Source organism: Abramis brama, assembly GCF_963993115.1.
Source record: "Abramis brama genome assembly, chromosome: 11".
In the NCBI taxonomy this organism is placed as follows: domain Eukaryota; kingdom Metazoa; phylum Chordata; class Actinopteri; order Cypriniformes; family Leuciscidae; genus Abramis; species Abramis brama.
In genome coordinates, this window is record NC_139973.1 from 37,805,779 (window position 1) to 37,817,998 (window position 12,220).

A 12,220-nucleotide genomic window follows, 5' to 3' on the forward strand; every position below is an offset into this window, starting at 1 on the left:
TCGAGACATCTGGAAGACATCCACGAGGTGGCAACAGAGAACAGACCAACTTGAACTTGAATGAAGGATTTTGGGCAGCGCCCTGGAAAAACACTTGAGCTGCTCTGTTGATGTCTGTAAGATCGTTCTTTTTTAAACCTCCACCTATCCAGCGTGTCAGCACTGGTTTCCACTGCCGCAGTTTCAGCACCTGGACAGCTCCACTGGGTCAAGAAGAGACCGGGGCTAGTTGTCACACCTTCTCACTCCAGTCGTTTTTTTTGATAGCCAGTGTCTGTAGACGCATACATTAAAGTCCTGACAACGCATTAAAGCATGAAACCTGAAAAAAGCATTAAAGCGTATATATCATTATCTTAACGCATGCAACGATCGGTTTTATTGTGTTCACCCGTGCAACAGCTATTTATAAAAATACTCTAGAGTCTAGACTAGAGGATAAAAATTCACAAAAGTTTAAGACAAGAATTTAAGACAAAAAAAGCATTTGTAGGCTATAATTGGACTTCTGTCTCAAAATATTATAGTTGCCTTCTTGTGTGACAACTGGCCTCGGTCATATTTGTGAAACAGTCGTGTTCATTTTCCTCCATCAGATGGCGCTAAAAATGTCTTGCGCTCTCTGAACAACTAAACAGAAAAAGTGAAGTAGGAAAAAGCAATTTTATTGTCCTAAGACATATAGGCTTGGTTTCACAGACAGGGCTTTGAGTAAACCAGGATCAGGCCTTAGTTCAATTTAAGTAGCTTTTATAAATATGTCTTAGAAAAAACATTGCTGGTGTGCATCCTGAGACAACATAATGGCACTGACATATTTTAAGATATGCCAGTACAAGTTGCGTTCAGTTAAAACAGCTCAAACATCCATTTTAGCTTAAGGCTTGTCTGTGAAACCGGGGGTTAGATTACAATTCATGCAGAATATAATTGAATGTCCAGTCAGTATTTGACATAACAGCGCATACATAATATTCTGGACACATCACACATTGTTTATAAGCATAAGACATATTAAAACAATACAGTGCGTGCTTATAGGACTGTGTGAAACGCACCACACTAGATAGTTTGTTGTTTATTTATGATTAAGATGATAATGTATCGTCTGTGCTTTCAGTGGACTCTTCATCTGTGTCAGAGCTATCTGTGGACTCATCGTCATCATCCTCAACGTCATCTTCATCATCATCATCAGATGTGTCAAATTCATCATCATCATCATCATCATCATCTGATTCCTCCTCCGCTTCTAGAATTAATGAGGATATCCAGATGAAGACGGTTAATTCAACACACTTGAATTTCATTATTAAAGTTACCCATTTGGAACATTGCTTTTTATTTAATTTTCATTCATGCCTGGAGTGCTTCACAAAACATTTTTGTTTAGAGATACATATATCTATGTTCATTTAAAAACTAAAGAGGAAAGTTGTAGTGAAGCTTGATATTGTCATAAAAATGTAAATGCTTAAATTTGAGTGGAAAACAAAGTGGAATTACCATGTCAAAAGTGGATGGATGGATGAATAGATAGATAGATAGATAGATAGATATTAACTCACCTATCAGTAACTTTTCTTCAATGAGAGGCAGGAAGCTCTTAGCCTCTGAGTTTTGGGGCTCATAAATTAAAACTACATTTAAAGAATGAAAGAGAATGATGAAAACATTAGTATCATGATGTAAGAAATGCCAAATAACAATACTATAGTAACCAATCCTAATTCAAATGGCTGCTTACTCATCTGACAGAGCTTCTTGGCGAGTGGATAATTCTTTGTCATCACAGCCTGTAGAAACTGGACTCAGAGAAACACAAACAGAACATTTGTTTAACTGCATCTCAATGAGCCAATGACAACTGTCCAAAGTTGAAGTTAAATAAAAAAGTGTGTTTGACACTTGCAGCCATTTTCAAACACTACTATTTCTTCTCCTGCATTTCTTACTTCTTAAACTAGTGGGCATTGCTTTTGTTCCTCTTTTGTAAGTCACTTTGGATAAAAGTGTCTGCTAAATGCATAAATGTACATGTGTACCTCTGCAAACAGTTCTAGAGGCACGTGTCCTTCTGCGCTCTCATTCTCCTCCTCTTCACTTTGGCCCTCATGAGGATCCTGGTCATCTGCAGACGACACTACTTGAGGGGCCTGGATATGTTTTCCATGCACACTTTCTGACTGGACTTCACATTCCCCTTGCTTTTCTAATGTTTAATAAAGAAAAAGAAAATCTTTTTTGGACCCTACTGTATTTGTACAGGAGCCCATGGGCATCAAAAAATGCTTTTTTTGAGACAAATGGGTTGAACAATAAATGCTTTAAAAAAGAATAAGGCACTGTTTACTCCTGGTATTAAGGCGTTTTGGTCGATCGGATCACAAGTAGACGAGGGAGACACATTCCCGTTTACACCTGGTGTTTTAATCCGTCTCTTTTGTCCACTTTCAACCACTTCTGTCCTGATTTCTTTGAGGGAATGGTCTATGGGCGGGTAAATGTATGTTTTTTTTCTCCAGATCTTTCGATCTAATGGACAAAATAAGCTTGTGGAATTTACATTTGAACGGAAAAACACGGAGAAAAGCAGCTGACAGTCACAAGACCAGCCGAACGCTTTGAGTGTGTGTTAGAAATCAGGAATGGGGAGAGAACATTGTGCTTGGTACATTTTTCATCTTCAAACCAAACTTAGATCTTCAGTCGACAAAGTTTAAATCCCGTCTGGCTGGAGCTCTTCCCATAATGTTCACGCATTAGTTCAGTAGACGGAGAGTAGACGGTCTTTTGTGACTAGTTTGAACACATTCGATCACATGAGCGTTTACAATATGAAAGCAATCCGGTCGAATGTGTTTTCAACTCCCTCTGGAAGTGTCTGAAAGTGGACAAGCTCAAAACGCTTTAGACCCTGTTTACACCTGTATTTAGCGTCGTTCACTTGTGATCCGATCGACCAAAACACATCTGAACACCAGCTGTAAACAGAGCCTATAGGATAAAACAGATTCAGTACCTGTCATAATAGGGTGGACCTGTTTAGGTAGTTTATGTCCATGCGTGGTTACATTTCTGAAGGACGGAGCTTTAGAGGCATTATACCCTCTGCTGCTGAAAAAAATGGGTGATAAAAGGTAAACTATTAGAGATCACTGGAGCGAATGAATGCCATCAGCTTCCCTGCTTTATGCATGTACGGCCCATAAACCACATCCCATGCATGACCCAAAGAGCATGTTGACCGGAATACAAAAAGCCACTGATACAATCAAATTAAAAATAAGGATTTTTCTTTATTCCTCTCAGCATTATGCATCTGTCCAAATGATCTAGTATAGAGAAATGTCACTTTTAGTTATTATTGTCAGATATCAAATGCTTTTACCTCTTGGAATTGTGTACTTTGTGTGTGGTACTTGATGTTTCAGAGTTTAGGGAAGGTTTCCTCTCTGTCTGTATAGAGGGATCATGCTCTTCTCTCTTTTCACTGGGTTTTGCTTTCGTTTGCCTACACAAAATCAAACCAATGCATTTAAATGATTGAGGTTAAAGTGTAATTCTGTAATGACAACTGTAGGAGTGTTTGGCATGGTAATGGATATGACAATGTTGAAAAGTTTGGTCTTGGCAGAATAGATCTGATACTGCCAATACACACATGACACGCTGCTGTGAGCAAGTAAGTTATGCTGCTGCTGTACAATATAGTGCAGATGAATTACCCGTAGCAGATCTATACAGGTGGAGCTGGGGAAGGTGGAGGGTTTCTGAAAGCACGCTGCAAACTGCTACGGCAAATGCTGACCACATATTTAAAGGTTGAGCCGCGAGCTCATTGGCTACTCATACAATCAGCTGTGCCCTATAGACCCCTTTTTAGTTAGTAAACATCGTGACTTTTTTTGTGGGCGGAGCTTAGGTGGAGGCAGAACGATTCCCCTGTCCGCTTTAGTGTTAGTTAGCAAGTTTCATTAGCTTGTTTTTTTAACGACTGGAGAAAATCCGATTTTATCTTAATGTGTAAGGTCACTCACTGTCCAGGACTGCGATTGTTATTTAAAAAAGTTAATTTTAATGGACGGAACCAGATTGGCTGACCCGTACACACTCACTCAATGGATGGACGATCTGACAGGATTAACGTGACCTCGGCTGAGTGGCTACACCTACCTGACAGAGAAACCGAGCGTAAAGAGAATCTGAGGGCGTATAACTCTTTAGATGCCTATAACTATGTGCTGAATGCTCAAGTACAAGACTTGTGTGGTACGATCCGAAGTTCTGCCAAGCCAGCCTTTTCTTCAAAAAGTTTAGTCACAATCAATCACAACAATGTATATACAATCACAGATCATTCACAATATAATCTCAAAATTATCACAATGATAAAATGTCAAATTGGAGCCTGTAGTCCGTCGATTATTGCACCCAACATGACAACATTTTAATCTCCTTATGTATCCGAATCTGTGCTGGTTTGTATTGGGTGCCTCCAGTTTTCCCTTTGTTTTGCCTCCAGCTACCGAACATGACGTAATTGTGACGTCGGCGCAAAAAGGGTCTATAGAGAATGATGTGATTGCAAGCAAAATGAGTTAAGGATCTATTAGTCTGCATCGTCTAGAGTTTCATGACACAACTTTGTATTTAATACATCAAAGTACTGTATATGAGCATTCTTACTTCATCTATGCAGGAAAAGAAGTTTAATTGTAAACATTGTGAGGCTTTTACAATGTTACCTGTCGACTGAGAGCTGCATGGGCAATTCATGTTCATTAGTCACTGTTATAAAATGTTTTACCTTGTGGAACTTGGAGCTTTGATATTAGTTGTCTCATAGTTTATAGATAAATCCTGTCCTCTTGTCTTCCCGCTGGGTTTTGGTTTCTGCTGCCTATACATAAAATCAAAAAACCAAAGCACCAAATACAGTTGACGTGAATGTGGTTTTTAAAGCAACTAAAGCATACTGTATATAATATCCAAAAGATAATCTGAAAATCTAAACCTACTTTGGTTTCCATTCCACTGATTCTTTTGCCACTGGATCTACAGAACAAAGGACATAACGTCATTCAACCTCTCAGATGAAAAATAACCCTTGAGGAAACCAAGGCAGACTGTCGTCATGTGCGTGTAACTACTTAATGTAAAAAAAAACAAAAACAGTTGCTATAGTGGATATGTATTGATAGAAATGATTTCCTGCAAATTGATTATTGTACCTGCTGAGCTGCCAATCACTGGTTTTAAGGGTGCAACCTCCTTTAGAAATAGAAAAAACACTAAATGTGAACAAGACTAAAGCCAAATCTCTATTATTTCTCTATATTACTTAAACTGCAAAATGATCAAGACACTACAGTTTGTCACATGATATGAAACAAAGCACAATATCCATATATAACCACTGACCTTTTCATTGTCTTTTGATGAGACTTCTGACGGCCGCCCAACACACTGTAAACTTAGCATTAACAATAATAAAATATTTAAAATAACTATTTTGATGTTAAAGAAATGCAGACATTGTAAAGCAACTGTATAGACTTTTAAAGAGTAATGGAAATTCTACAAATGTTTATGTTGAGTTAATGTAAAACTACACAAGAGCCCAGTTTTAACCTGTATGTGCCCTGATGTTATTTTAACATTATAGCTAACAAGTCAGGTGTATTAGTCTTAAAGGGTTAGTTGACCCAAAAATGAAAATTCTATAATTATTTAAACACCCTCATGTCGTTCCAAACCCGTAATACTTTCATTCATCTTCAGAACACAAATGAATGTCTTTTTGATGAAATCAAAACTTTGATGCTTCAAAAAGTTCATAAAGAGATCATAAAACTAATCCATATGAATTGAACAATTTAATCCAAATTTTCTGAAGAGACTCAATCACTATATATGATGAAGAGATTAGGTTTTATCTACATATAACCATTGATCAGCAAACAAAAAGAGAAGCTCAACCGAACCTGTTTGATGCGCAAAAACAAACCTCATTTGTTCGCGCTGAAGCTCAAACGTGCTGCGTAACACAAGAATGAACCTCATTGGTTCTTGCATGTCAAGCAAACATGCTTGAGCTTCTGTTTACACCAACTGATGTGTGACTTGATGAATGTTTATACATGAATAAAATCCTAAATTCAAAAATGTTGGAGTAAATAGCTCAATGTGGACTAGTTTTACAATATCTTAATGCACTTTTTAAAGCATTAAAGTGGCAACGTTTGTTGCGTAGCTGTCGGACGGAAAGATCTCGGATTTCATTAAAAAGATCTTAATTTGTGTTCAGAAGATGAACGAAAGTCTTGTTCGTAACGTCACTAGGGAGAGTAATTAATGACAGAATTTTCTTTTTTGGGTGAACTATCCCTTTAAGACTTGATGCGATGCCTGTAACTCAAGATTCTGTTGAATGTTTTAAGCCTTATTCACTTTCAGTCACATTCTATTGCAACGTTTACAGACAACAAAGCTAATGTTTTAAATGTAAAAACGGGTATATTAACGGTTTGAAAAATAACGTAGAATAATTTATATAATTAAAACATGTAAGATAATAGATTAAAATGCCATATATGAGCGTCCTTACCTGTTCATCTGTGCTTTATTTTTTATAGGATCTATCGACTGTAATCGAGAGCTGAACGGGTAATTGTAAAGCCTGTCATACAATTTAAGGCCTTTACAGTAACACTTTCAGAAGTTTCTTTTGACTTTCTGAAGCCCTGTCGCAGTTTGAGAGGGCAAGCGCGCTGTTTCCACAGCAACTGGAGGCGTCACCTCAAAATAATCCGAGTGCAACATTCTCCTTCCGGAACCAACGTCTTGCGTGACACTTGCTACTTGTTTTACACAAAATGTAACAGCATACAATAATGTATTCATTATTTAACAATAATAATGATAACCAACAATATACCAACAATATACATTATTATTATTAGGCTATTATACTTTTTGTTCCATGAGGATTTTAACTTCCAATTTAATAAAGAGACTAAATTTGTGCATGTTCTGAATGATAAAATAGTCAACAAAATGTGTACATTAGATAAACATGTAATGTCTTTTTGAAAAAGAAGGCAATTACCAATTAACATTTCTACTTAGGTTTTTGCCTGTACAATGACATCATATTGCATAGGGGAAACTTTGGCTGATTGCAACATTATTTTTTAATATTTCTTAGGGTCTGTAGAGACAATTTTCTTACAATAGAGTCCTGACAATACAAAAGCTTTGAACATTAAAAGCTTTGAGCATTAAAAACATTCTGAAACTATTTCTGAAACAGCAAAAAAGTAAAAGGAAACACATCAATGTGAAATTATTTAGGGATGCACGACATATCGGCAACCATATTGGTATCAATGATCAGTTTTAATGTTATTGTTATTGGTCTGATAAGAAAATCTGTCCGATATCTTAAAACCAATAAATAATGGATTATTTCCTTCAGCTGAGACACATCAGATGCGCACTGTTCAACATGATGGTTTGTAAATTGCTTGAAATATGATTAGAATCACTTCAAAAAGGAAAATGCAGTGAAGTGCAACATGTGCAGCGCAAGTCTGTCATATAGGCTATACATAAAAGTGTAAGCAGGCTCTCAAAAATGATCAAAACTTAGATTTACCGGCCAATATATCGTTTATCGTCATTCAAATATAAAGAATTATTGGTTATCGGCATTGCCCAAAATAAATGTCATTAATAAATTGTAGGCTATATATTTATTGTATAACACTTAAACACAACTGTGACAACTTGCCCCAATTGAATGCAACTTGAATTAAAAACACAGCTAGAGAAAATAAACTTTAACCCCAACATTTTATATTTACTGAGATAGTAGTATAGCTCAATTGTGACAACAAGCCCTGCTCTCCCACTTTAAACAGTCTAAGACTTCTGTTGAAGGGTTTTGTTGATGTGATCCAGCATGGGATACAGTGGTCTGCTCTTCCTCGTCAGGTGTGTCTTCAGGTGTTTGGCCAGATGGTCACTGCGCATGAAGCGTTTGTTGCAGTCCGGGCAGGTGAAGCGCTTTTCCCCGGTGTGTGTGCGCAGGTGTCTCTGGAGCTCGTCGGAGCGCGTGAAGCTCTTCCCGCAGAACATCCAGGTGCAAACGAACGGCCGCTCACCTGTGTGCCCCCTCAGGTGTGCCTTCAGGTGCGACGTCTTTCTGTACACCTTCCCGCAGCCCGGCATGTGGCACACGTGCTGCTTTCTCCTGCCCGGCACGTCCGTGCTCTTCTGGCAGTTTGGGCACATGCATCTCCGACTTTTCCGAGACTTGGAGTTTAGCAGGGTGGCGATTTGGGACTGGTACTGGCTGAGCTCCGGGTGACCCAGAACCCACCCGCGGGGGATCCGCTGAAAGTGATGTGTTGAGGAGTGATCGGCAACACCGGCGTCTTGTAGGGTCCACCATTGTATATCCTCCCGTGCCAAATGTCTCTGCGGATGATGCACAAGTCCAGTGTGTGTGGGAACGTAAGCTGGCGTGGGAAGAGAAGCGTATGAGGAGGATGCTGACGGACAAGGCAACATCTTCAGCGGTGAGAAGTCATAGTGTTCAGCTGGAGGAGTCAGTGGCACGTCGTGGTGTGGGTTTAATGAGGTCTGGATGTGCTGTGACAGCCTCATGCCACAATCAGAGGAGAACGAGGCATGTGCGGAAGCATCACTTCTCCAGGGATGGAAGAGCTTGGGTGGGGAACCTTCATATATGGACCCAGATGCATAGGAATGGCCGATGCGACTGCAGGTGTCTTCCAGCAACATCAAGGGCGATCCTTTGATGGATTCTGGGGTGGAGTTTGGAGTCCGATCCTATGAAATATCAATATATATAATTTATGCTCTCTAATTGGCACTCTAATTCAGTCCTGTTTCTGGCACATTTATGACATCTCCCTTATTTAAAGGGATAGTTCACCCAAAAAATGAAAATCTGTTGTTAATTTACTCACCCTCAGGCCATCCAAGATGTAGATGACTTCATTTCTTCCGTAGAACGGTAAAGAAGATTTTTAAATCGTGGTCCTCTATGATTCATATATTGGAAGTCAATGGGTGCCGTCACATTCAGATTAAAAAAACATATGCAGACAAAACTAAATTAATACCCGCGGCTCCTGAGGATACATTAAGGACTTAAGCTTACTTATTGTATTTTGTTTAATGTGTTTATACTTTGTATACGGCATGGTTTCTTTTTATATGCTCAATGTTTTATTGTACAGCACTTTGGTGCAACTCTGTTGCTTTTAAACGTGCTTAGAAATAAATTTTGACTTGACTTTACTTAAGAAGTGAAACGATCAGTCTATGCAAGAAACTGAACATAGAGGACCACGGTTTCAGCTAATAATCTTCTTGACTGTTCCACTGAAGTAAAAAGTCAACTACATCTTGGATGGCCTGAGGGAGAGTAAATTAAAAGTAAATTTTCTTTTTTGGGTGAACTATCCCTTTAAGGAGATTTAGGGAGTGAGAACCAAAGTGAATGCTTATAGCCTGATAACGGATCCCTCCCAAATCAGCATGCAAGCAAAAGACATCAAAATGACAAGTTTGACACAATTCATATCAGAGAAAATCTTTTAACGCACCTGAAGGAAAGCTTGCAGTGGGTCATCATTGCGCATTATGGCGTCCGCAGTTATGCCACACCAATGAAGACTTCTCGATCTAGATCCCCTGTAACTGTGTTTGGCACCGGTGCGCCTCTTTAATGCCGTGCAACAACACACGGGATAATCCTGTAGCAAAGTGAACACACTGGCATCATTTCATTGAGTTTGATCAGAACTCCAGCCAGTCAGAATGAAGCGTTTTGCCTTTGAAGATTACCGCTGCCCAATCATCACAGAATAACGAAGAGCTCAAGTCCTTTGAGTGTTTGCTGCTTTGGATAATAAAAGAATTGATTATTTGGAGGGTGAGATGGGGAGAGATGAAGGAGGTGCAATTAATTCATCTGGATTAAGTGAATGGATCAAAGAAATAATAAAAAGATGGGGCGTATGCCACTAAAGAGATATTTAAACGCTCAGTAATTGTTGCTTATGTCTATGAGGCTGTATAGAAATGTATACTTATTTTCTTTGGGTAATGCATATTAGTTAGATAAAGTTAATCCACGGGGTTTCACGGTTGAAAAATTGACTTGTCAAACATATAAAACAAAGGTTTGATACACATTGCACACACAACTTAACTTTAATATAGTATTTATAGTATATATTTTATTCAGATGTTGTTAATTGTTTTCTCCAAGTATTTTTGTGAAAGTATGAATTTGAGTATGAACATGATTTTTAGACTTTAATGATTTTGATTTTAAAAGGAACAGCATGGAAAGCTGCCGACCCATTGAGAGCGAAGGACGCGGTGAGGAGGCAGCGTGTGGGAGGCTCAATACCTCTTGAAGTGCTTACAAGGGTGTCTAGAACTAGAGCAACATCTGTGGCTTTCCACAACAAAGCAGAACTCTGTTCCCTCAGCGCACGCAGCTTTGAAGTCTCGTGAAGACAGAAAGCAGCCATTGTTCTCTCAGGCCTACATGAAGGCCCTCCAACTTGGGTCTCTTTAGATTAAAAGTTTCCCCCAGTAATGTGATAGTTCTCTCCGGTTTCCCTTGGTGAACCTTTGAGGTGAAGCCTGGTTTTGTGTTTAAAAGCCAGAGTCGTTTAGCCCTGGGTTATGAACTGTGGTGATTAGTGTGTGGTATGATTTGCACGTCCTGCTTAAAGGTGTGTGTACGGTCACTTTGGACTGTAAAGCTAGCTGACCTCAGATGTTTCATCATATCTCTCCAAGACTGAATGATTTGAGCTATGCTACCCATGTTAATTATAAAGCTCTATAATTTTAACGTGTCAACATGTAGGTCTATTTTTTTTTTCACCTAAGAAATATTAGGAGAAAACTCCGAGATAAAGTTCTTAAGTTTAGATGCTTGAATGAAAACTCAACCTCTGAGCAATACAAGATTTCCTCTGTATTTGAAAATGTTTCAATTGAATTTCTTTTCCAACTAAATTTAACTAATTTTCTCACACTCTTTTATTTACATATAATTTATTACATTTGCAGTCACACAATCAAAGTGACAAAAAATAAGAATATTAGGACTTCTTGTCAATATCAAAATAACTAATTGTGATTCAGTTCCTTGAGAGAAATAAAATAAAATAGTCAAGTCACCTTTATTTCCTCAGTTATTGAAGCTGGTTTCCGCCATGGAATAAAACAATTAAAAAGATAATTGTGACCTTTTGACTTTTTTCTCACAATTGTGAGTTTAAATCCGGCAATTCTGACTTTTTTCCCCTCTGAATTACAAGATATAAACTCGCAATTGTGAGATATAAAGATTTAAATTCGCAATTGCTTTTTATAAAGTCGGAATTGTGAGAAAAAAAGTCAAACATTTCTAACTTTCTAACTTGCAATTGCGACTTTATATAACATAATTCTGAGAAAAGTCAGAATTGTGGGATAAAAAGTCATAATTACCTTTTTTATTTTGTATTCTGTGGCGGAAACAAGCTTTCATAATTATCACTTTAAATTCTGCTCTAAAAAGACAACAGTGTCATTGTTCAGCCGAGGTCAGTTCAGAGTTGATTCAGATTGGATCAATAACTGTGTAAAGTTCATCAATTATACAATGAGTTAAATTCAGGTATAAAGCAGCTCTGCAGAAAACAGTTCAGCTCTCAATAGTGTCGGTGCAGTCAAATCAATAATACTGCTGAATATTATAATGTGTGTAATGTGTGACTCAAAGAGCAATAGAAATGTTCAGATATGCTTTGAAGTGTGAATCTCTAAAATCAGAACCAAAGTCAACCTATAAGCAGGAAAGTTTCAACCCTGGGCCATTTAGTCTACCTAAAGATGAAACACGCATGGAAACGTCAAACACTATAAAACAAATTTCATATGTAGCCTTATTCATATGTAAGCCAGAGGGAAGCATCTGGTTATTGGAGGGCTGGACGGTTTACAACATGTCTTTCTTTATTGCAAATGTTGGAATTCTCTTGGCATGACAATTAAAAATAAAAAAAGCGTGTTATCGGGGTCAGAAGAGGCTGGGGAGGAAGATGCCTGTTAATAGAACCAGAACGCTTCCAACAAGCACTCCAGGGTGTGAGAGCGACCCATTTTACATCGGACCTTT

The 12,220-nt window shown here is 38.2% G+C and overlaps 2 protein-coding genes across 4 annotated transcripts; both read right to left on the bottom strand.

The window, feature by feature from the left end:
* Nucleotides 1-650: 650 nt before the first annotated feature.
* On the bottom strand, nt 651-6,804 carry erich2 (glutamate-rich 2). Of its 2 annotated transcripts, none has more exons than XM_084129413.1 (11): nt 6,611-6,804; nt 5,425-5,476; nt 5,235-5,274; nt 5,022-5,058; nt 4,811-4,903; nt 3,392-3,514; nt 3,023-3,114; nt 2,046-2,212; nt 1,748-1,805; nt 1,569-1,640; nt 651-1,252 (listed from the first exon to the last, which is right to left on the bottom strand). In XM_084129413.1, exons 1-11 carry the CDS (start codon nt 6,616-6,618, stop codon nt 1,089-1,091), a joined length of 906 nt encoding a protein of 301 aa, XP_083985539.1. In that variant the 5' UTR covers nt 6,619-6,804; the 3' UTR covers nt 651-1,088. The 2 variants fall into 2 exon arrangements, with proteins under 2 accessions (XP_083985539.1, XP_083985538.1); XM_084129412.1 differs by having other exon boundaries at nt 3,023-3,117; nt 6,611-6,713.
* Nucleotides 6,805-6,994: 190 nt separating this feature from the next.
* LOC311092890 (transcription factor Sp5) lies at nt 6,995-9,769 on the bottom strand. 2 transcript variants are annotated; one of them, XM_084129899.1, is made up of 2 exons: nt 9,642-9,769; nt 6,995-8,859 (listed from the first exon to the last, which is right to left on the bottom strand). In XM_084129899.1, the coding sequence occupies exons 1-2, from the start codon at nt 9,675-9,677 to the stop codon at nt 7,927-7,929; spliced, it is 969 nt and encodes a 322-aa protein (XP_083986025.1). In that variant the 5' UTR covers nt 9,678-9,769; the 3' UTR covers nt 6,995-7,926. The 2 variants fall into 2 exon arrangements, with proteins under 2 accessions (XP_083986025.1, XP_083986026.1); XM_084129900.1 differs by lacking the exon at nt 9,642-9,769 and adding an exon at nt 9,000-9,100.
* Nucleotides 9,770-12,220: the final 2,451 nt, after the last annotated feature.

Bases quoted from the DNA above. Each gene is read 5' to 3' on its own strand.
- LOC311092890 (XM_084129899.1), bottom strand. From the start codon at position 9,677: ATGCGCAATGATGACCCACTGCAAGCTTTCCTTCAG. The intron at 8,860-9,641 runs GTGCGTTAAAAG...GATATTTCATAG, and splicing joins CACTGCAAGCTTTCCTTCAG to GATCGGACTCCAAACTCCAC.
- erich2 (XM_084129412.1), bottom strand. The intron at 5,275-5,424 runs GTCAGTGGTTAT...CTATTTCTAAAG, and splicing joins CATCAAAAGACAATGAAAAG to GAGGTTGCACCCTTAAAACC. The intron at 1,806-2,045 runs GTACACATGTAC...CTCTGAGTCCAG, and splicing joins CTCTAGAACTGTTTGCAGAG to TTTCTACAGGCTGTGATGAC.